At 38.2% G+C, this 24,353-nt stretch overlaps 2 protein-coding genes across 3 annotated transcripts in view; both read right to left on the reverse strand.

The window, feature by feature from the left end:
• ano2a (anoctamin 2a) overlaps positions 1-999 on the reverse strand; it is a 37,940-nt gene extending 36,941 nt beyond the window's left edge. For both annotated transcript variants that reach the window (XM_084409195.1, XM_084409194.1), the window contains exon 1: positions 854-999. In XM_084409195.1, the coding sequence (XP_084265321.1) occupies positions 854-890 (37 nt within the window). In that variant the 5' untranslated portion in view covers positions 891-999. The remainder of the gene's footprint in view (positions 1-853) is intronic.
• A 2,155-nt stretch (positions 1,000-3,154) lies between these two features.
• vwf (von Willebrand factor) overlaps positions 3,155-24,353 on the reverse strand; it is a 38,658-nt gene continuing 17,459 nt past the window's right edge. Inside the window, exons 28-52 of the mRNA XM_084409554.1 lie at positions 22,786-24,227; positions 20,963-21,073; positions 20,738-20,881; positions 20,505-20,648; positions 19,136-19,300; positions 19,002-19,048; positions 17,411-17,588; positions 16,444-16,658; positions 16,174-16,363; positions 14,732-15,061; positions 13,218-13,465; positions 12,997-13,099; positions 12,801-12,872; positions 12,380-12,481; positions 12,083-12,288; positions 11,819-11,968; positions 8,817-8,900; positions 8,546-8,729; positions 7,192-7,232; positions 6,971-7,078; positions 6,635-6,733; positions 5,680-5,808; positions 4,685-4,724; positions 4,385-4,482; positions 3,155-4,280 (exon numbers count right to left, since the gene is read on the reverse strand). Of these exons, the coding sequence (XP_084265680.1) occupies positions 4,089-4,280; positions 4,385-4,482; positions 4,685-4,724; positions 5,680-5,808; positions 6,635-6,733; positions 6,971-7,078; positions 7,192-7,232; positions 8,546-8,729; positions 8,817-8,900; positions 11,819-11,968; positions 12,083-12,288; positions 12,380-12,481; positions 12,801-12,872; positions 12,997-13,099; positions 13,218-13,465; positions 14,732-15,061; positions 16,174-16,363; positions 16,444-16,658; positions 17,411-17,588; positions 19,002-19,048; positions 19,136-19,300; positions 20,505-20,648; positions 20,738-20,881; positions 20,963-21,073; positions 22,786-24,227 (4,822 nt within the window). The 3' untranslated portion in view covers positions 3,155-4,088. The remainder of the gene's footprint in view (positions 4,281-4,384; positions 4,483-4,684; positions 4,725-5,679; positions 5,809-6,634; positions 6,734-6,970; positions 7,079-7,191; positions 7,233-8,545; positions 8,730-8,816; positions 8,901-11,818; positions 11,969-12,082; positions 12,289-12,379; positions 12,482-12,800; positions 12,873-12,996; positions 13,100-13,217; positions 13,466-14,731; positions 15,062-16,173; positions 16,364-16,443; positions 16,659-17,410; positions 17,589-19,001; positions 19,049-19,135; positions 19,301-20,504; positions 20,649-20,737; positions 20,882-20,962; positions 21,074-22,785; positions 24,228-24,353) is intronic.

Consider the following 24,353-nt stretch of genomic DNA (forward strand, 5'->3'; position numbering starts at 1 on the left):
ATCTACTTAGAGAAAAGAAGATACGAAAACCCGTTCAGCACCAAGGACAGCGAAATAATTGAAGGCTGTGCGTCAATGCTCAAAACCTGTAAACCTGACTTGTAAGCCCCACGTACACCTCTATTCTTTTCAGATATACTCACACTTGACTAAAGCGTCACTTAAATATGCCTCTTGCCCTCAGGTAAACAAACACAGGGATTCATGACTCTTAAGAGAAAGCTAAGCGCATTTACACTACCTGGCCAAACCATACATCACATCACTGTCTATTTGTGCCTTTACTTCCCAGTGCTTTCATATCAAAGCACAATTTCCATTCTGTCGTCAATGTGAAAAAAGAAAAAGAAAGAAAGAAAAACAAATCAAAGTGCATTTGATTTCTTAAACACATGGCGTCAGTGGCGCTTGAAATAGCTCCAGCTTATTGCCCCAGCTAATTATACAAACCCCTTACGACACACTGAGACCTCTCTTTGTTTTCTAAAGCCAAAGGATGAATTCTAACACTATTAGTGACATTAATGAGTGGTAAAGTGTGACAGCCTGTCTGAGGGGGCAAATAATGGCGCGCGCCTTTCACTGCAATTAACACGAACGACCAGTTTGGTGCCCCTCAAATGTTCAGTTTTCATCAGATCACGCAAACTGACTATACATGTATGATTAAATGAAATAACAAGCATGCATCTGCAACAGTTAAATATAAAGCGATAATGAAACTAGCCAATTTGTTGAAGAGACTATTTCATAGATATGCAGCAAATACATTTTCGCTTTGACTCAGAGAAAACAATGCGCGCGCGCGGCGCGCACAAACAACATAAACTGGAGTGCCAGGGCTAGTACTCACCCGTGGCAGAGGGAGACCTGTTCAGTGCCATGTTCATGTTCCCGGTGAGATGGTGGACAATCCGCTCGCGGCCCCGCGCAGCTTAACGCGCTCGTGCTGCTGCCGTTAATACCGTGGAGCGCTCGAGACGCTCAAACTTCCAGCGAGAGTCGGACACAGCGCGCGTGCACCGAGAGAACGGTGACAGCCGACACTCCCCCCTCCCCCTCAGACACACACTCTGTAACTCTAACACACAAACTCTAAATGCAAGAATGCAAATCCAATTCAACATGCAAAAACCGATATGCCACATTAATTTGTAATGTATTTTATGATCAACAATTAAATAAGAAATAAAAGAATAGTTCACTCAGGTATTCAAGTTCTGACATCATTTACTTACCTCATGTTATTCCAAACCTTTATAACTTCCTTAAATTAAACACAAATGGGATGTTGCCGTCTCAAACACTTTCAACAGAATCGTTAGGATCCGTTAAGATTCGTTCAGTGACATAACAGGAGGCGATAAGTGAGGGAATGACTCATTCACACAACCAATTCGACCAAGTTTCGTGTTCTTTATTAAATGTACAAATATACTAAGATACTACTCCAGAATGAGCGTTTAACATTTCCTCACAGCTGGTCAGCAGATGAATCGTTCATTCGGTTCGTTCACGAACGAGATTCATTCAGTGTTTACGAATAAAAAGTCGCGATTAATATGCCCCCCCATTCAAAACACTTGCTGCGACCAAATTTCTGTACAACTTGATGGACGTAATTTAATTTTATATGTATCTTTACTCATTTAGTTATTGCTGTTTCAAATTGTACTTGCAAAAAGTGAAATCAAAGGTTCGTTCGAATATCCGCCATTTTGATATGTCCTTTGACCCCGCACGAGTTCTTTGACTTTTCATGTAGGCTACTAACACGGTGTTAATATGAAAAGTCAAAGAACACGGTATAATACGAAAACCATTTCAGCGCTAATGAAATAATTGAAGGCTGTGCGTCAATGCTCAAAACCTGTCTGTAAGCCACCTCTATTCTTTTCAAATATACTCACACACACACTTGACTAAAACGTCACTTAAATATGCCTCATGCCCTCAGGTAAACAAACACAGGGATTCATGACTCTCAAGAGAAAGCTAAGCGCATTTACACTACCTGGCCAAACAATGTATCACATCACTGTCTATTTGTGCCTTTACTTACCAGTGCTTTCATATCAAATCATATAATTCGATAACACCAACCGTGAGCATAATTTACTCAAGTACTGTTTAATCACACGGATTTTTTATTTTGCATTTACACCAGTTTGCACGATTGAAAAGAAGAAAAAAACAAGCGGCACAACTTTTTAAATCAGACAGATCCTCCGTACGGCATCATTATGGTATGGGTGCATTCTTAAGAATCAGCGGAACTGTTTGAATACTGCATATTCAAACATATTGTTTAATATACTGCTTTTGCATACTATATACTAGGGAACACGTGGGAACTGACGCATGGCAGTTGTCGTCATCCACTACATTAGAATATGCAAATAAGATTAGAAAAATTAGATAATGTCTTTAAAACCATGTCAGCGGGCAGTAGATTATCTGTCAATACCTGCTCTCTCCTTTCTTTTTCTCTCAGTCTCCTTATCTTGTCCTGTCTCTTACCTTCCTAAAGCTGGACTTTTATAATTTACAGAAGGCTACAAATTATATTATAATATTAATTCACAATATGTAAACATTCATATTAACCTTGCCTGATATGATGAAAACGGCTTTTGTTAATGTTTTTTGTCCCCTCACAATGACAGTAAACTAATTATTCAATTACATGAATCACGTTACATAGGCCTATTTTCAGTTAAAAATGGCTAAATTAGACAAAAGTTGATTAGTTTGCCTGATTATTTCTGTCAGTCTAACATTTATGACCTTTTTTTTTTTTTAGGGGGGCTAGGCAGAAGTTTAGGGGGGCTTCAAAGTCATACAGTATCAGAAAGAGTGTGAGTTTAGTTTTGGGTGAACTACTTTATACATTATATATTGAAATCATACTTGTTAATGATATTCACTGTGAAACGAGTATAAAAATAAAAAGTTTTTTTTACTGTTTTGACATTTCAACTGGGTCAGTAATAGCCTATGCTTTTAAATAATGTCCAAACTGATTTGTAGCATATTGTCTGCTTGGATAAACCTGGGGTTATGTGCTTTGTTTAAGAACACAGTGGCGTTTTCTTCGGTCACTTCTCAACAGAACTAAACCTCAGAGACTTCACCATTAAACAACCACTACCTTATCCTTAGCACACTTTACATTGTTTATTCAATTAATTTACGAGAGAACATTAAATGGCCCCCTTAAATGAGAAAACTAAAGCAATCATTTAGCCAGCGATTTGAGCAAACTGATCAATAGTATTGTAGTCAGTATCTGATGCTGTTGTGCACAATGAGTGCCAAGTAATTCCCCTCAGAGAATGCATGGATCAGTCATGCACTTTCATAATTACCTTCAGAACACATCATAATAATGCAGTGACTCACTGGGTTTATTAAACATACTTTCTGACACGATTTCCAGATGATTTTTATCACAGTTATAGTGAAGGTCTTTTCTGCACATAACAATTTATATGTGTTTTCATTTGGTTACTTAATCGGATATTATTTAAACCTTTTAGGATATGTGAATGCCATATAAATATTTCATATGAAAATGTGTAGAAAGAGAAATTCTAGAAATAGTTCTACCTTATTATACTCAATATTTCACGAGGCTGAGAAGTGAGTAACAAGTCTTTAATGTGTGTCCTCCAGATGTGTGAATTGCACCCTTCAACACCCTTCACAACTAATTGACAGATCAGTATTCTCCATGCTCACCAACACTCTCACGCAAATGGGTTCAAGTGTCCAGAGCACCACCGAGTGGTCCAAGCTAAGTACTTGTTTAGCCTTGCTCTTTATTGTAGTTTAGTCTAATAAACAGCCATAAACAACAACCACATATAATAGTTATTCATAAAATGCAGCAATCTGAGATTATTGTTCATTGATTAATGATGTGTCCTTTATACGTTGAAATAAAAACGGCAATTTATGATAAAGTGCTCGATTATCAGTGAATCAGTTGGTAGAAAATCCACTGAGCATTATACCTGCTGTAGATGCATATATGAAAGTGAATTGTTGTGAATGTATGTTATTTTATCAGGTTTCTGTGTCTGTTCTCAGTCGGTGGGACAGGCGTGCGACATGCAGTCACAGCCAGTGACAGCGAGGACTTGGTGGTGTGTTTGCGTGCCGTTAGCGCAGTGTAGGGAAACATTCATGGGCACGGTGCCTGTAGCTGAGCAACACACACACTCGCTCTCAACCTTGTGCTTGTCCAGAGAATACACAGACTTGCTGCTACACTTTCCCTGTGGGTGAGAGAGAAAGACAGACGGGATAAATTATATGTATATAGCTTCATGATATTGTTGAGACTTTAATGGTAGAATATATTTGGAGTGCATCGACTCGCCTCGCAGTAAGTGAGTTCTATCTTCTCTTCTGATTGGCAGTCGTCCACCCTGATGTAATTCAGAAGACCCACAGTTCTTCTGCACTCTGGCTCGGTACCTAAACAAACATTTAACATATGCACACGTCAAGTTCAGATCAGACGGATGGAGTTTATACACTGAGCAGGGCTGCGTTTCCCAAAGGCACCGTGAGCTAAGTTGATTGTAGAGACCATCGATGGCAATGGTTCTACAATCTACTTAGGCTTAAGATGCTTTTTGGAAATGCAAGCTCCGGATGTTGTGGTGTTTAGACTTACACATCTCACAGCAGGTGTCTTCAATCTGGCTTATTTTACCCTGTGGATAAAGGATACATAGTTTTACTTTTATCACTGTGCAACACAATACATATAACATATTCCTGGATTGGTGTTTAGAGTTTGGTAGATTATGACTAAAGGAATCAGGTTTTTCATTTGTTGGTTTAATAATGTTTTTCATTGTAAAACCCAATCGTCATGATAACTCATCTATCCATTTAAGCTTAGAAACCAATGAGTACTGTGAACTTATTTCATTTGAGATTTTCCAAATATACAGTACAGTTAAATTATACACTCCATTTAGAAACATTAACTTAACCCTCTTGCAGTTGGTTGCTAACCACAGCACAACATAACAGAATATTAAACACTAACATATCTCACTCTATATTAATAGTGTGAAAAAACACATAAAATAACAGTTAATTTCAACATTTACTCTCCTTACAGAGTTTAAAGCAAAGCACGCTGGGAACTAGGAGCCTGCTTTATTTCATTCTGTCTGAGTTATGATTAATTTAATCAGTTACTGAGTTCACATATCTTTTTCTATTAAGTCAAAAGAACTTTCGGTAATATTTGAGTGAAATTAACCTTTTCATTTAATACATTTGTGAGTTAATACATTTATAAAGTGTGTGTTTCTACAGGTTTAGCTATACTTGTGAGGGCCAAATGTCCTCACTTATGCAGTAAAATATTATGACAACCGACTAGTAAGGACATTTTACTGGTCCAGTTAAAAAAAGCTTATAAATCTGTCAAAATATGTTTTTATTTAAATCTAGTGTTTTACACATGTGTCTGTGATAGGTTTGTTTAGGAGTAGGGGTTGGGTTAGGTGATAGTAAATATCATAAACCTGATTTTAAATCAGTGGCAGTCTATCCAATGTCCTCAGTAAAATAGTGAAACAAATGTGTGTGTGTGTGTGTGTGTGTGTGTGTGTGTGTGTGTGTGTGTGTGTGTGTGTGTGTGTTTGTGTGTACCCCATGCTCCAGACAGTGTTTGCGGTCAAACGGAGGGCATGTTGTCACTAGAGTCTCCAGCACCAGTTCTTCATTCTTATTCACACTGCATGTGTGTTTAATGCAGCCGTCTGTACGAGTTGTATTTGCCTGAAAACACACACATATGTACACATTTATGACACTATCTGAAAATCAATAGAACATCTGGAGCATTTACAGCAAGATGTCTCAAACTACCGGCTCACAAGCCAAGATAGTTTCATATGACTCCTCAAGCATTAATATTTTATTTTATTTTATTTATTTTTTAGCCTGCAGATCACTTCACTTTCTAGTTTGGTTATCCTGTAAACAATGGCCTTATACACTACCATTCAAAAGTTTGGGGTCGGTAAGATTTTTTAATGATTTGAAAGAACTTCCCTTATGCTCACTAAGGCTGCAGTTTTTTAATAATAAAACAGTAAAATTGTAAAATATATTTATAATTTTTATTCTTATACCCGTTAGTAAAGCTGAATTTTCAGCATCATTACTCCAGTCGTCATTGTCACATGATCCTTCAGAAATCATTCTTATATGCTGATTTGCTGCTCAAGAAACATTTCTTATTATTATCAATATTGAAAACAGTTGTGCTGCATATTATTTTTGTGGAAACCATGATTTAGTTTTTATAGGATTCTTTGATGAATAGCAGGTTCATAAGAACAGCAAATATTTATATTAGATATCTGGGTCTTTGCTGAAAAATGGTTGGTTATTAAAGTTCATGGGTTTGAAATGTTTAAAACAATTCTTCTAAACAAAACGGATCTTAAGCTGGCAAAACATGACTGTTTTCTTGTTTTGGCCATTTTAACCATTTTCATTGACACATAGAGGTACTAATTGACGATAGAGAGGTGAGATGCACACTGACTATACAGGCTACAGTTAGTGACAATGACTCATGTCTGCACATATTTATTACTTTCAGAGTGACCAGCTGTCCGTCAGGTCGTCGGATGCTACAAGCAGTTGCTACACAGCGACCGCAGCAAGCATTAGGTATTGGCTCCAGTGTATATCCCTACAAAACAAAACACACATATAACTGTACTCATATATTTAGGGCTTACTGTAATTTTAAGGCTCCATATACTTAGAAATGAAGATAAAACCTTTCAAATGTAAACAAAACATCTGCTTTTGTACTCCACGGAAGAAAGAATGTAATTTAACGACATGAGGGTAAGTAAATGCTGACAGAATTGTCATTTTTGGGGGTAAACCATCCCTTTAATAATCTCCAGAGTGAGGGTTTTACCTCTGAGCAGGGGGAGCAGCTCATCTTTCTGCAAGAGAGCCGATAACTCCTCTTATCTCCCACACACTCGCAGTGCGTGCACACATCCAGCATCACTCGCTCTCCAGCCTACTCGCACACACAGAGCAAGACACCCCAAAGTCAATCTGTTATGCACCAAGACATCTGCACACGGCACATTACGCACATTAGCATTCTGTATGTTAAGTCAACGTCTTTACCGCAATAACAGTTTGATTCAGCACGCAGGCATTCATTGGAACTGCAGAGAGAGAAAAAAGGCATTAATATCTAAGGAAGAAAAAAAAGAAAAATCACAGAGACCAGCAGTGAACGAGCAGTATGTGTGTGCAGGGTCCAAAATTAACACTTCAAGCACCAAATGGGAGTAAAATTGGATTTGGCAAGTAAATATAAATATATTATATACATATATTAAGAACAGTTTTATTCAGAAATTTCATTAATGCATTTTTTTAAGACTTCTCTTAGGAAATGTTCGAAATTGTATTAAATATCAGAAGTGTTTGAGCTCTATAATAGCTCTATTTTTATATTATTGCAAGAATTTTTTTTTTAAATTATTGTATGTTATGTTATTTATTTATTGAAGGTTTATTGTTATTATGATTATTTTAATTTCTACAATAAGTTTGCCGTTGCTATTTATAGTGTTTATATTACAATTCAGTTTAAATTTGATATATCCAATATTGGCTTTTATTTATCGATGTAAACCAGTTGTGAGTATTTAATTGTTGTCACCTATATAAAGATTTAGATCATCACACGTAACACTCTACTACAGGAATAGTAATAGATTATGGCAAAAAAATTAATCCTTCAACTGTCTTGAAGTGTTCTTTCCCTTTAAAAGTGTGGTCACATTGGCAAAATGTTGGTGAAATTTCACAAGCAAAAAAGATCCATTGTCTATTGTCAATAGTGTAGCGATGTATGAAGCGCAGCTCACACTGAAGTCACTTTTAGGGACCGATACCGATAACTCTTTATATTTGAAAGCCAATAACCGATGTATTGGCCAATAAATCTAAATCCAAATTTTTATTTGCCTGATTTCAAAAACAAAAGGCTCACCATGTCCCAAGCACACAATTATAATAATGTTCTCATTATAATTTTATGAAGCCTATATGACAGACTTGGGCTGCACATATTGCACTTAACTGTATTTTTCTTTCAAAGTGATTTCAATCATACGGTATTTAAAACAATTCAAAAACATCATGGCGAACAATGCACATCTGAAGTGTCTCAGCTGAAGGAAATACATTATTTATCGGCTTTAAGATATCGGCAAAATGTTCTTATCGGGTTGATAACAATAACTTTAAAAATGAACATAAACCAGACGATATTGATATAGTGGCCGATATATCGTCACCTCCAAACCAAACAGCTGGTTTGTGGATTCATATTGAAATGCCTGGATTTCACTCCCAAACATTTGCAAAACAATGGCAAATGTGACCACACATAATATTTGATCAGTTCATCTATCATTGGCAGGTGTGGCATTAAGTTAAGTTCATTTTGGACTGTATGTGTCTGTACCGCAGTGGCAGGTCGGGCAGCAGTCATCCACTGTATTGCACTGGAGCTCTGTGCCCAGTGGACAGGTTGGCGTGTCCATGAGGTGGCAGGACGTGTTTGTATGCTGGATGAACACTTCCTCGTTGACCTGTACACATTCGCTCCACACACATCTGTCGTGCGGAGACACCCACTGCTCTCCCACCTGCACACATGTGAAGTCAAAGATTTTTTTCAGATCGTAGCGCATTCAAACACAAGCAGAGAGTAGAAGGAAAAAGACTCTACTCGCCTGTCTCATATAGCCTCCTTCCACACAGCTGGATTTACGGCAGTGACCGCAGCACTCGCTTTCTGAATGTGAGTATGTGGTTCCCTGCATATACAAAATCAATGTGAAATCACAATCACTTTTACTTTGCTATAAATGTCACTAGACATACTGTGCATGATTCATCACTGCATGTTATTGTATGGGAAAACGTATTCGTTTTCATAATGTTTCATCAGAATGTAATAAAAAAAAAATTACACTTTTAATAGTTTCCTTTTTGTTAACATGACAAAGAGACTGCAGGGGTGAAGGAAATTATATTAAGTGGTTCTTGGTGGTTGCCAAGTGTTTGATTTCTCACCCAAATCAAAAGAGCCACTATCATATTCTGGTCACTAGATATAAGAGTCTATGGGGTTATTTTGCCTGCTTTATCCACCAAGAGACAATAGTAAAACTGAGCAAAACACCTGCTCAACATGTTGCATAATTTGAGGTACAAATAATATATGTATAATGTCACAAAGACATTATAAGTGGATATAGTTCACTTGTATAGAAATGAACAGGAGAAATTATAACACTCAATATGGTGGCTGTAGTCCTGCCTTGCGAAGAGCCAATTGCCTTTCTCATAGATGTATCATTTGTTTGTTTACTCTTTAATGCGTATATGTGTTAGCTGGACCAGCCTGAAAATATATAGTATTTTGTGTGAATTTTTAAAAGAAGCACAAAACTATTGCTGCCAGATTTTTTTCTTGATTTGAAATGTGTTACTTAAGCATAACATTCAAATTCATGACTGGAAATCCCTGCCTGGGTTGTTACCAAGATATTCACCAAGTTCATGGCTTGCATTAAAGTCGCATTTTCTAAATGCACGTTTTTGATATTACTGTGAATGATTCTTACATGAATATGTTCATATACGAATCAAAAACTGATGGATAGAACCAAGTCCCTGCCCTAATTTTCCTTGCTTTTCTTATTTTTTCTGATAACCTATTTCTCTCAGATGTACATCACAATACAGACGAAAAGATCCGTCTCTTCTTTCATTTCACCCTGACTTTAAAGGGACTTTGGTTTCATTCAATGCTGAATAAGTGCATAGAAATGTAATACTTGAGGTGAGGAGTTACTTCAGATCCCTTCTGAGAGTATGAGTAATAATTATTGATGCCTTAGTAAAAATAACTTATAATATCATAGCCTGAATTCAAGCCCCAATGAATATTCATGCAGTACACAATACAGAATATTGTGTAATATTGTGCACAATACAGAAGTTAAATGCACTGTAAATGCTGCTACATGTTGTCTTTTAAAGAGGACCTATTATGATTTGTTACATTTTTAACTTTCTTTAGTTCAGTCAGGACCACTTTGAGAATGAAATTTATTGACAATCTTTGGATTTGGCGAGAGGCTTAGGCTCTAAGGTGCTCGAGCTGCTATACTAGACAGCTTGAGATGCATCCTTGAGACACAAATCCCCCAAGCCTTTTAATAACCAAATGTTTCTTAGCATATGTTTACAGAAGGAGATACAATGATTACGTACATAGAGTTTCTATACAGAATCCACTGCTCTATTATGAAGATGCTAGGAGGTGGAGGTGGGTGTAAATGTCTGTACGACAGACTGCGGAGCATATGTTGAATGAGCTTAAATACTATAGTTGATTAGAGTAGGTGGAGTAACAAATCAGCTGAGCGTCAGCTGATATTATTTAGCGATCAGTGGTCTGCCTGAACTACGCTTGAATTCCATTCGATCACTCAAGCTCTATTGTGTAATGTTGCTGTTTGAGCATGAAAAAGGTCTGTGAAGCACGAAGTCACTCCAAAGGGAGTTATTCTCTATATCAGTTAGAACAGCCTTGAAACGCCTCGATTATGGTCTTTTCAGTTTTCTACTGGGAACAAGCATATCAAAATATCCCTCATTTAAAGGGATACTCCACTTTTTTTGGAAATAGGCTCATTTTACAACTTCCCCAGAGTTAAACAGTTGAGTTTTACCGTTTTCGAATCCATTCAGCCGATCTCCGGGTCTGGCAGTACCACTTTTAGCATAGCTTAGCATAGATCATTGAATCGGACAGGACCATTAGCATCTCTCTCAAAAAAATGAACAAAGAGTTTCGATATTTTTCCTATTTAAAACTTGACTCTTCTGTAGTTACATCGTGTACTAAGACCAACGGAAAATGTAAAGTTGCGATTTTCTAGGCTGATATGGCTAGGAACTATACTCTCATTCCTGCGTAATAATCAAGAAACTTTGCTGCCGTACCATGGGTGCAGCAGGCGTAATGATATGATGCAGCGCCTGAAAATAGGTCTAATAGGTTAGACAAACTTAGTCCCGGTCACGTTGGAAGTTACTGAGCTGGGGACTATTTTCAGGCACTGCGTCATATCATTACGCCTGCTGGACTCATGGTACGGCAGCAAAGTTTCTTGATTATTACGCAGGAATGAGAGTATAGTTCCTAGATTTTCAATAAACTTGAAATACTTTATACTTTAAACTTTATACTTTAAATAATTCCTGCCTAAAGCATCTGCAAAAAAGGTGCGAGGCCTGCTTGAGTTGTGTTAGTGGTTTGTTGAAACTTGCGGTTAAGGGGTTGACATTTTTATCAAACCAGTTGACCAATCACAACACAATGATGACCAATCAGAGCACATTTCTCTTTTTGGAAGGAGGTGCTTCATAGAGACAGGAACTAAACAGAGCGTTACTGACAGATTGGAAAGAGAGGTGCTGCAATAATGTAAAATATGTATAAAAAAATAATTATGTGTTTTTTCATGCATGAAAACCTATCCTAGTAGACCCCAAAAACAAAATCAAGACTTAGTAAAAGGGCATAATAGGTCCTTTTTAAAATAACATACGATCATTATAATACATTCAATGTTCATAAAATTGACTAAAATTCATAAAAATCCACAAATTAATATTACTCAAACCCAAAAAGATTGAAACAAAGTTGTGTAGGACACACCAGAGGACAGATCTGGTTGCAGACGGGGTCCACACACTGAGCGATGTGCAGGCCTGTCTGTCTGTCTGTTTGCTCCGTGCAGGTGCAGGTTTTACACTTCTCATCCCACCTGCTGCCCACCTGGTACACCACAGCGTCCACCACACACACCTGCACATATAAATAGTAAATCACATGCTGATTGCAGAGCACACTCCTCAGGACATGGAGCTGCAAGGTCAAGTGAATAACACTTGCGCAGCGAGAGCGCAAAAGAGTGCCAACCTTATCAGGCGTGCAGGTGACCTCTATGCAGCCGCAATCGTTGGTGTTAGTATTCGTGATGTAACCCGGAGGGCATGTGCGGGTGATGTTCTGACAGTCGCAGACACATCCGTACGAATCGCAGCACTCTGATGGTGTGACCGACAGCTTCTTGTATGCAGGGCAGGATGGTTTTGTTGACACAGGACACTGATCCCTTTTACAAACTGAGAGAGGGCGGTGAAAGAGATAATTTGTACGTGATTGAAAACCATCTATGTGAAACGTACTAGAGTATGTGTGTTTAAGTGCTCTCACCACACTGGTAAACTGGCAGACAATCTCCAGGGTTTGTGAGGACGACACTGAGCCCATGATCACAGAGAGGGGGATCTGACCGCTTACAGTTTGCATCACACACTACAAACACACACACACACAGTACATCACAACACTATATCATAGTATTGCCATTAGGTGTCATCATACCTGTGAGTATATGGGTAGTAAAAGCGTAATATATCCATGAGCCTTTTTTATCAACAAGAAGACATTAGGTTAAGATTTATATGACTGTATAAGGGAAATGAAATGTGTGTGTGTGTGTGTGTGTGTGTGTGTGTGTGTGTGTGTGTGTGTGTGTGTGTGTGTGTGTGTGTGTGTGTATGGAGGAGCATATACATATTTTGATGAGTACAATGTACATTATTTGTGGATTCTGTGTGTATTCTCAGCTCACCACACTCATATTCAGGGCAGCACTTGGATCCCATCTTCTCCTGGAGAACCTCACATTGTCCACACTCTGGGGCTGTAACACAGCAACAGTTGCCATGACAACACACATTGAGAAACCACTTGGAGAAATGGGGCTGATAATAGTGTAGTGGACGAGAGTGACAGTGAGAGAGAACATATACACATTGTGTCTTTACCTTTAGCATTGCTGCAGGGTAAAGCTGTGCAGTTGATGCGCTGCTGATCCAGACACACACACAGAAGACAGGGGTTGTCCTCAGGATTCCAGCTTTCCATAAACTGAAACATACACACCAAGATCACAAGACTGTTGTATGCAATTCCACAGATCTGACAAAGGCTCGTTGGTTTTATAAAGGTGGCATAGCAATATCATAAAGGCACTAATGTTCAATACCTGATGGGCTTTCCCATGGTGGTCCATACACTGACTGCAGGCCTCTTTGCCTACACACTTATCTCCCATTAACACAGACCCTTCAGGGCAGAAACAGCCCTCTGTGGGAGTGTTCAAGCACAGTGATCCACTGCCCTTCATTAAACCATCACCCATCATGTCACCAGGACTGAACTGGCTTTGGCCGCACTGCTCCAAACATCCTGTTCGACACGCAGCGTATTCCATAGAGCCTGAGCATGACATGGCTACACACACAGAAATTGAGATATTTGACAATTCAATCTCAATTAAGCGTCGAACACAAAATTATTAACAATATGCAGTTCATAACATATTTAATTCTGTAATGCAACATTTCAGAGTGAAAAGGCGAAAAGTAGGATACAGTAGAAAATAATGTGGGGTGGGATTTGATTTTGTCCATCTGGAGATTAATTTTTTTTATGTCATTGTTTAATATCTCCCCCCTCCCCCACATGTGTGACTTGAGTGAATTGTTTAATCTGCATTAAGGAAAATTGGAGGAAAGGAGGTGACGGAAGTTATTACATTTTATGAAAAACTTTTTTTTAGAATAATGTACACTGATGAAATGTGCAACATAAAAGCGGGGATTTTGAAAACATTTTGGATAATCTCAAATTATGATCATTATTTACTCATCTTCATGTTGTTCTAAACATGTATGCTGTTTTTCATAACGTGGGGAAAATGTCATCTGGTTCTTTCCAAACAACAACAATTCATATTCAATTCAGACAATTTTTATTATAATTTTTTTTCTATTTTTTTTCTATTTCTGTTTCCCCCTTTTTTTTCTTTTATAATCTTCTAAAGAGCAGCATTGTTATTGTTAACTAAAACCTTTTTAAAAAGCATGGAAAAAATTTAATAAAAATAAAGCTAATATACATATTAAAAAACGAATAACATGACTAAAGAACTAAAATGAAAATATAAAAATAAAAGTTATTCAAAATATAAAAAAATTCTAAATATTAATAAATACTATATTAGTATATAAACTACTAAACACTGCGGGAGGGGTGGATATTATCAGTGATTAATAACTAAATAAAAATAAAAAAATTATACAAATCAAACGTATAACTACAGAAGTCAAGAACACTATATCTCACAAGACAGTATTTATATGGTGTTTTATTATCGTTTTTTGGAGTTTGGTCAAGAGGTGTGTAAATATGTCTCCTTTTGTGGTAATAACAGAATACCGGTTTGGAACGACATGAGGATGATTAATTAATGCCATAATTTTCATTTTTGGGTTGATCTATTCCTTTAATACCAGCTACTAGATCTGTAGCTCCCACATTAAACTTTCTTTCAAGCTTAAGACTTTCATGACTGCACACAGACCTGGTGTAATTTCTGTTTGTTCTTTTTCTCAGGTACATTGATCAAAGTACCACCACCTCACAGGCCTAGAGCCACTGATCTGAGAGGGTCGCAACACGCTTCACTTCATGACTCATTAATCACAGAAGACTCACGGCAGAGGGTGGGCGTCCTCCAGTCCACACACACTCCCTGTTGACGGCACACTGTGCTGTAGGCGGTTACAAGGTCACACACCGCATTAGGCTGGCAGGCCACTCTCTGACAGATCTGAACATAGTCCTGCAAAGGAACCAGCGCGTGACAGCGGCTGAACACCTCAGAACTTAACACATCACAGCCCTTCGCCACACCAGCAGCACACGACTCAACCTCCAGATTCTGGACACACTCGTCCAGAGCCCATCCCTTCAGGTACACGTCAGGGTCTGTGGTCACACTGCCGTCAGATAACACTAGACCTGTCTGCTCATCAGAGCAGGAACCTGGAAGAGAGGTGGACAAGTTACTTAACACACCCCACAAGATGTTGAACTGGAGTTTGAATTAGACTGATAGGAAGAGGAACTGCAATTGAAAGAATTTCGACATCGTCATATTTTGCCCAAATTATGCCCATTTATTTCCTGCTATATATTTTCTCAACTGATTACATTTAACTTTATTTAACTTTATATTTAACCTAGTTAAAAGAAAAACAAAAACAGGTTTAAATGTTGCCATACAGCCAGATAACTTATCTATAAGTAAATACTGACCTTCCTCAAAATGTATTTCTTTTTAATGAAAGATCAAAAGGATTAACAATGCAGATTTATTTTTTACAGCCATCTTTGATCATATTTACCAGGGGTGCCAATCATTCTGACCACAACTGCTGTGTATATATATATATATATATATAAAATTATAAAATAAAATAATTAATATATATATATGAAGAGTTCAGATGCAAAAGCCTCTAAATGCCATCTGAAATTTTCTTATAGAATGATATTTTTTATCAAGCTTGTATATTTAAGTTCAGTAATTTCACTTAAATGGCAATGAAAATTACCTATTAATTGTCATTTAAGTGAAATTACTGAACTTAAATATAAGAGCTTGATAAAAATGATCATTCTAGAAGAAATTTTCAGATGGCATTTAGAGGCTTTTGCATCTGAACTCTTCATATATATATATATACCGTATATATATATTTATTCTTTAAATAATTTAACATTTAACTAATGACTGAACTAAATAAAAATTTCTATAGACGGCATTAGATTGATTATTAATATTGGCTAATGTTAATATTATCTGATGGGAATACTCCATATGTTTATGAATTATGAATAAATAAATAAAGTGTATTAACAAATGTTAAAAGCCACAGAGCAGTTATATAAACTTCTCTGAATTTAATTTCATAACCATTTCATAATTCTCCCTCTTTAAATATGAATTTGACAATTTTGCATTCTGATTGCTACCTCAAACCACTTTCAAGGACTAGATTGGAATTTAAAAATTAATTTTGAATACCACAAAAACTCTCATCAGCAATCAAGCACAAAAATTACAGTCGTAAGCTTAAAGGAACTGTATTTACCGCATACGCCAGTGGTGTTAGGTTTCATGGAGATGTCCATGTTGATCATGAACTCATTGCTGTGGGGAGTGAAGGTGAGTGTGAAACCATGCTGCTCTGATCTCAGCTGGTGTAGTATAGCACCAATTTGTGTCACAGTTACTCCCTGAATTCTGAATGGGACTGCGGTAAACACACCGCCCACAGTCACCTGAAATATAGAGAACATGTTTAATCTCTTTGCTAAGTTGGTTAGCTCTTTCACTTTGCATGCTTTTTCAGTGCATCTACCTTCATATCATCCTGTAGCACCACACTTGTCCCGCCCTCCTTCAGCTCCAGGCTCTTCATGCAGATCTGATTGGGCGAGTTTTGACAGGCAGCCGCATGCAACACTAGCTCCGCCCCTCCTGAGCGAAGCAGCAAATAGGAGCAAGCGGCTCTTAGCTTCAGAGCCGCCCCCGAAAATGACACAACATGGCTAGTGGAGCTGCCCATGCAACTACCTAGGGAAATAAAGTAAGCATGTTCAAGTTAAAAGTTTACAGTTCATGCATTTCCTTTTTTTTTTTTTGGTTTGTAAAATAATGCATTATGCAACGATATTTAAACAGTATAACGCTAAATTGTTGTCACTTGGCCTCATCACATTGCATGTTTAATACAGTATCATCTCATAAATTAAGTGCTATTTTGCAATTTTAATCCAAGTTTGAGTAAAAATGACCTAAAATGAGGACCTATTATGCTTTGAGCAGCAGGAACAAAAGGTCTGTGAAGTTACAAAGTACAAAGTCATTCCAAAGAGAGTTATTCTCTATATCAGTTTCTGAACTCCCTGAAACGCCTTGATTGTAGTCTTGAGTTTTCTTTTGGGAACGAACACATCAAAATATTCCTCATTTAAATAATTGCTGCCCCAATGCATATGCAAAATATAGGGCGCGAGGCCTGGTTGAGTTGCGTTAGTAGTGTGTTTAAACATTTCAAAAACAGCCAATCACAACATACTGGTCCAGCCGACCAATCAGAGAACACTGCTCTTTTTGAAAGGTGGGTCTTCCTGGAATTAAACAGAGCGTTTCTGACAAACTGGGAAAAGAGGTGCTGCAATTATGTAAAATATGTGCATTTGAACATTTAAGTATGAAAACCTATTCTAGTAGACCCCAAAACCAAAATCAAGATTTAAAAAAAAGGGCATAATAGGTCCTCTTTAATGTGTTGGTAGTTGCATAATTAGGGGTGTGTGTCATACAGGGGCAAGTCCAGGTACAGCCGCAGTGGTGATTGTAGCGGAGGGCTGGAAGGCTGTTTTTGCAGACTGGAGGCTCCATCTTCTCACAGTTGATGCGGTGGCTCTGCACCGTTACTGTGCCTGATGGGTTGCACAGCACTGAGTGACAGCCATCTGACAACAGCCATGTCTCACCAGGCTGATGGACAGAAATAGTCAGAATAGTTATTTTGATACACAAAGCAGAACTTCAGGAGCCTTTGTTAGTCTGCAGTAAGTGCTATACGATTACTTGAAATAAAACAAGAATCGCTATATGGCTTAGTGGCTGCGATTTTATTGAATAAATATATGCGCTGCATGTGTCAGAGTGAAGTGTGGCACTGTGCATTTTTACACACAAGTTCATGATCCAGTTTTTTCAGTGTGTGGCTCAGTCAGCAGTAAATGCTGCTCCACACAAACTCATCTCTGTATTTGCTCTAAGTTTGAGTCGCTTGGAAACGCAACCATGCGCCAACCATCTTCCCAAACTTATTATAAGAAACATTTAAAATCCTACTGTTGTCAACAAAAGAGAAGCTCCCAGTGGTTTTCCACCAAAATAAAAGCGTGATGATTTGACGTTTGAAAATGAAAAATGAATCCTTAAATATTACTATTGTAATTTAATAGTTGTACTGTAAAATAAAATGATAAAAAAAAAAAAATTCTTAAATATATTTTTTATTTTACAGTGAAATGTTACGAAAGTAATACTACTTATTTTTAATAATTTAATTTAGTTATAATAATCCTAATTATTTTTTATTTTACAGTACAATTATCATTATTATTATTATTTTATAGTCATATTTATATATAATCACAAATTTTGGGCCAAATTGTGCAGCCCAACAAACAAGCACATCAATCCTGGAGTTCTTTTTATAGCATTTTAAACTGCAATCGCAATTTCAGAAAATCAGTTACTGTAGATTTCCCCCCCAAATCATGCAGCCCTAGGTAGACGAAACACACGCTATGCAAGTAATGTGAAATGTGGCGCTATGGGGGTCTTCAATGGTCATTTTTCTCATTGGTCATTTTGCCATGACAGAGCAACAGTTTGAAGAGACTCTTGATGAGCGAGTTCAATTAATGATATTTATAGCTAACTGTCTGAAAAACACCACATCCTGTTTTAATGGCACAAACATTTCAATGTAACTCTATCGCCCCCTTTAGTTCAGTGTTTAACTACTGCCATTGTCACCCAAAAATGCATGTTCATTATGCATGCTTGTAATGCATTGACCAAGCATTCATGTTTGCTCACTTGCATAGAATATGTTTCTGGCCTTAGATTAAATGATCTGTTAATGAGCAGCTCAACCTCAAAAAGGTTTTGAGGGATGAAGTTATTGGCCCAGAACGCCTGATCCAGTGAAATTGATTATGGATCCTGAGATCCAATGAAATGGATTGGATTTGAGTTCTCGGAAAGTCTGCATCAGATCAAGAGGTTGTATGGAAGAAAATTAGAAGCTGATGTTCTTAAAGTCGAGGCCTTTAATGGAAGTTTGATGGCATGAAGGGCATGAATTTTGCATCCCACTAAAAAACTGCTCACCTTCCGTTCATTCCCTTCATCATCCACACACACTCCAGGAGGACCCGCTGAGGGACATCATCATCATCATCATTATAATCAAATTGCTACATTAGTCCTGTTTTATTGTGTAATGTGTACACGTTGAGTCTCACCTCGGCAGAGTTTGTCGGTGAACGATTGGTCGAGTGCAGCCATGGCGAGCAGGTACTCTGTGCTGCTCAGCCGAATGATGTTGTCCTGAGCGTGTGGACCCGCGAGCGTGCTCAGTTCAGTTTGGTCATATTGGTTACCCAGTCCAATGGGAAACACTGACACACCTGTATGCAACAAACACATGTTTCTTTTAAGACATAATGCTATGAGATTAAAAGCAAAAAATTTAAAACGCATAATATTGTGTAAATAAAGAAGAAGATTTTTGAGAAAACAACCACAGTATTATGATAAACTGCTACAATAGGAATAGGGTGCAGACAGAGGCTGCAGCTTCATTAATGCAAGAAATGGATGTGGTGCATTCAGTTAAATCATACTGTAGGATTTAGCAACTAAGAAATCCTTGGTCTTTTGCTGCATCAGCACCAAGTTATCATTAGTATGAGGACACTGCAGCAGTTATGTAGGAAATCAAATTTATTCAGGAGAGAGAGCCAAACAGACATTCAGGAAATTGCCTCTTTTGTGCAGTCTGAAATAGCAACCGGTGGCCGACTCTACTTCACTTTGATGTTTCTTTATGACTTTATTCTAATAATTTTATGACTATAACCCAATAATGCACCGACTTAAATCTCATAATGCTCTGACTTTAGTCTTGAAACTTTGACTTTTTAATCTCATAAAAGGCCTGTTTTCAAAACATCATGACTTAATTCTCAAAAAAAGATTTTTATGGTAATGTGACACTAAAGCGCTTTCGCAGTGGCATTCTGTTGATTACATCAGGAAAAAATTTAACTAATTGAACTAATAACTTCAGCTAGTCAGGTTGAGATCCTTTCCATCTAATCTGGTTATATCTCTTAAGCTTAGTACTGAATGTTTTATGAGCAGTAGGATAATCTCTTTCTCTTTTTTTTTCATATGTGTTCAATTGGAGCCGACTCAGATCGGTAAACTACTACATTTGTTTTCTGGGGTGTAGTTGAAGTACTATCTTTCTCGGTTATGTTTCTTTCACAGAGTGTTCATCTATACAAGTCACGCAAAGCGGAAGCACAGAGCGGCTGTTTTGTTTTGTAACCACTAGAGGGCAAAAAGTTACATAGCGTACCTTTAAAAATGCAGTTAAAGTTTACAGTAAATGTGGAATATATTGCACCATAGACTTATATTGTAAGTGCATTACTGTAAACAGGTTTTTGTTGTTGTTGTTTTTTGCTTGATTTAAGCTGAAATTATTTTCTGTGGAAATTAACAATGTACCACAGATGCTAGTGATAGAGTTTAACTTCTATTAACACTACATTAAGGACCACTTAAAAGAGTCCATCGATAAAGCTATAAAACGATTTCACCAACCAGCTGTCAGAGCCTCGTTTGCTGCCTCTTGCACAGAGTCTATTGACCTGTCAGTCACGACCATAACCACAGCTTTAGGGATGCCCATTCGTCCCCCACTGGTGGAGGAAATGGCTGTCTGTACGGCCAATCGCAGAGCAGCTCCTGCGGAGAAAGAGGAAGGAACGCCCACATGTATGTAGTGTGGCATATGTTTTAACTGTCAGGCTGCTGTGTTTTCACAGCATGTTTACCCAGTCTTGTTGGATTGTCTGTCTTGCTGTGTAGGATTTCTAAAAGCTTGAGAAGATTGTCTTCCGTCTGTTCATCTCTCCATGTGATCGCCACTGCTGATTTCCCCCCATACACTATCACTGCCACCTGTGTGTGATTGCGACCTGCAACAGATAAGTAGAACTCTAGATGTAACTATTATAACACACACACAATGAAAAAAAATCAATCTCACGGAGACTTACCAATATTTGTGCTCTTTATAATAGTTCTCACAAATGTTTTCAAGTCTTCGAACTGGTTATCAGAAGAGGCTCTCAACAGGAACAGCACGTCCATGGGCTTTGAACACGGCACTGAGCAAACACACACACACATAGAATTACAAAGAAAGCATTTATGTATTCACTCTGTAAGCATCTTTGTATTGCCTGTCCTTGCATTCAACAACTAGAAAAGACAACATTTGAATATTGACTTGACAAAGTCTTAACGTTTAAAAAGCTTTGACGTTTAGATTATCTAGGCCTTAAGTAGTCTGGTTGCTCAGGCTGTTGCAAAAGAGATAAATGTTACATATACTTTGTGCTAGGGAGTTTATTTTTTACTAGGAAGATGGTAGATTGTTTCTTAGGCGTTCTTCATGATTGCTTGGCCAGCCAGATAGATTGTCAAACCAACATAATTTGTCATACACTCATTTCTAGAAAGAATTCTTGTAGTAATAAAATGTATAGGATTAATAATTTGATATGCCATCTGAAATTAGCCATCTGACATTTTAATTAGAGTAAGGTCTTAACAGACTAATGTATTTGTCATTTAGGAGTTCTTAATTTTAAACTAAAGTAGTACGTCTGACAGGCTAGCACTGCGCCACTGCCACTGCCAAATCCAAATCCAATAATTTTCGATCATTTGGTGTACAACACCATGTTTCTGCTTCATTTGCCAGCCAATTTCCACAGTAATTAAGGGAATTACATCTTTTCATTGTTGCGCACCAGTCACTCTCTCTACTGCCTCACTAGTCCTTTTTAATCTTTTATTCTTTGAAATTACAGCAATCACATTCCTTGTCAATGAAAAATCTGAGAACTGAGATGAAAAAGACCTTGTGCAGTGGAATAGACTGTGATGACAATTGAAATGAAAGAATGTAGCAGAGCTGCACGATTAAAAGGACAGTTCACCCAAAAATAAAAGTTATTTCAATGATTTACTCACCCTCAAGTTGTTCCAAACCAAAAGAAGATATTTTGAAGAATGTCGGTAATCAAACAGTTGATGGGGCCCATTGACTTCCATGGTATGGGGGAAAAAATACTATGGAAGTCAATGGGGTCAATCAACTGTTATGATGTTACAGACATTCTTCAGAATATCTTATTTTGTGTCAAGCAGTGAGTTTTCATTTTTGTGTGAACTATCCTAAAATCACGATTTGGTTGTGATTATCAAATTGCAAAGGCTGCGATTTAATTAAATAAATATATACACAGTGTTTCAGAGTGAAGTGCGGCACTGTGTTCTTTTAAACACAAGCAACTCGTGATCCAGTGTTTCAGAGTGGCTTTGTTCGCAGTAAATGCTGCTCCACATGAACTCATCTCTGCTTGAGTCACTTATAACATGAATTTAGAAATGCAACATGCGCCAACCATCTTCTCAGATATCTAATGAGAAGCACTAATAAACAGGCTTTTGTCAACAAAAAAGCCTCCTTGTAGGTTTTTACCAAAAGGTTCAATGGTTTAGTGTTTGAAAATGTAGAAATTAAGACAAACATAAATTTACAGTACAGTTGTACTATAAAATAAACATTATTATTAGTAGTGGTTTATTTTTAAATATTATTTAAATACTATTTATTTACAAAAGTAATATTTCTTATTTTGTTTAATATTTTTATTATCATTTAAATTTTCTAGTCATTGATTATACAATTTATTGGCCAAATTGTGAAGCACTACAAACAAGCACAGCAACCTTTTTTATTGCATTTTAAATTGCAACTACAATTTTTATCAGAAAAATCTGAAGAGAGTGTAGCATTGTTGTATCTGACCTGAAGGGGGCAGTGTGGCTCTCGGTGGTAGTGTGGGCAGCAGAGGCCTCCTGATTGTTTTACTGATATTGATCAGCATGGGCCGCAGTATCTTAAGGTCCGAGGGATTATCTAGCATGAACGGTTCATCCGGGAAGCTCAACTGTGCAAGATCCTCGTATCGAATCTGTGGGCCGATCCCAATCGGATACACTTTCTTATGAGTGGAGCTCGGAGGCCGCTGAATGACGTCCGTCGGAGGGCTCTGTGTTATAAGAAACACCATCTGGTCTGGTGTATTACTTGGTGTGTCTGAAGTGACAGTCTCATATACAGAACGGATGGCATGGCCTGTGTTGACCTCTGCACCTTTGGTCCAACGTAACTGTCGCATTCTCTGCAGCACTTGTTGCCTGTGCTGCAGTTCCATGCGGCTGATTACCACAGTAACCGTGAGTGAGTACTGCACCACCGTGATCCGTAGATTCTCCACCTCTTCCTGATCGAGTGAAGCGATAACATCGACCAAAGCATCACGTGTCTCATTGAAGCCTTCCTCACCCACTGCATTTGAGCTTTCCAACAGGAAGACAATCTCATATGTTGTTACTGTGGGCGGAGGAAATGTCGTTCCAGGACTGGGGATGCTAGGAAATGAGGTTACAATGGCAGCGGTTGGTGGAACCGTGGCGGCAGTGAGTTTAGAGGTTGTGGTAGTTGTTGGGGCGACTGAAGTGGTGCTGGGCTTTCTGGTAGGGGGTTTCTTTGGGAGTTCAGGTTCCAGTCCTAAAGTGCAGAGGTAGTCTGTGATGGCCAGAGCCTCATCGTCTAGGTCTGCTACGCTGCTCACTATGTATGAGCGACTGCTGGGCGTGGCCTCCGTGATCTCATTAACCTGTGCCATGTTGACGTCAGGCCCTAGAGCTACAGTGACGATGGTGATGTCTTTTTTACGCAGCAGACGCTGAGAACTACGCATGGGCCTAGGATTTGAGCTCGCCGTCAGCAATATAGCGACTCGCCCTGCGTGCTCGCGCTTGTTTTTATCGTAAATGTATACTGCTAGATATTTTATTGCCTCGTCCATAAATGCGACATCACCACCAGTGTAAGGCAGATCACGCACCGTGTTCTTAAAGATCCATTTTTGCACCATCATGTCATAACCTTTCACGCCGGAGTGGAAGGGCAGAACCGTGGCGCGAGTGTGGGCAGAGCCCATTCTGAACCGATCCACCACCCGGAGGATAAAGAGCTTGATTAAACTGAAGTCGTCTTTACTCAAAGCAGAGGAGCCGTCCACTAAGAAGGCCAGGTCCATCGCCCTATCACAGGCATCAGCTGGCACCGGAGTGGAAAATGGGAGTGGCGTAGGAGTGTTGCTGACAGTGGTTGGTGCTAGTGTGGAGGCCAAACCAGTTGTAGGACATGGCCCGCACGTCAGCGTGTTGCTCTCACAGTGACTGAAAACATAACAAATGGATGAATCTCACAAAAAAAGGTTTAGAACCTGTTTTATAAAGTATAAAAATTATTTTCTTACAGTTATTTTGTTGCAAATTAGTCTATGTATCTATATCTATATCTAT

Source organism: Rutilus rutilus, assembly GCF_951802725.1.
Source record: "Rutilus rutilus genome assembly, chromosome: 5".
NCBI lineage: Eukaryota > Metazoa > Chordata > Actinopteri > Cypriniformes > Leuciscidae > Rutilus > Rutilus rutilus.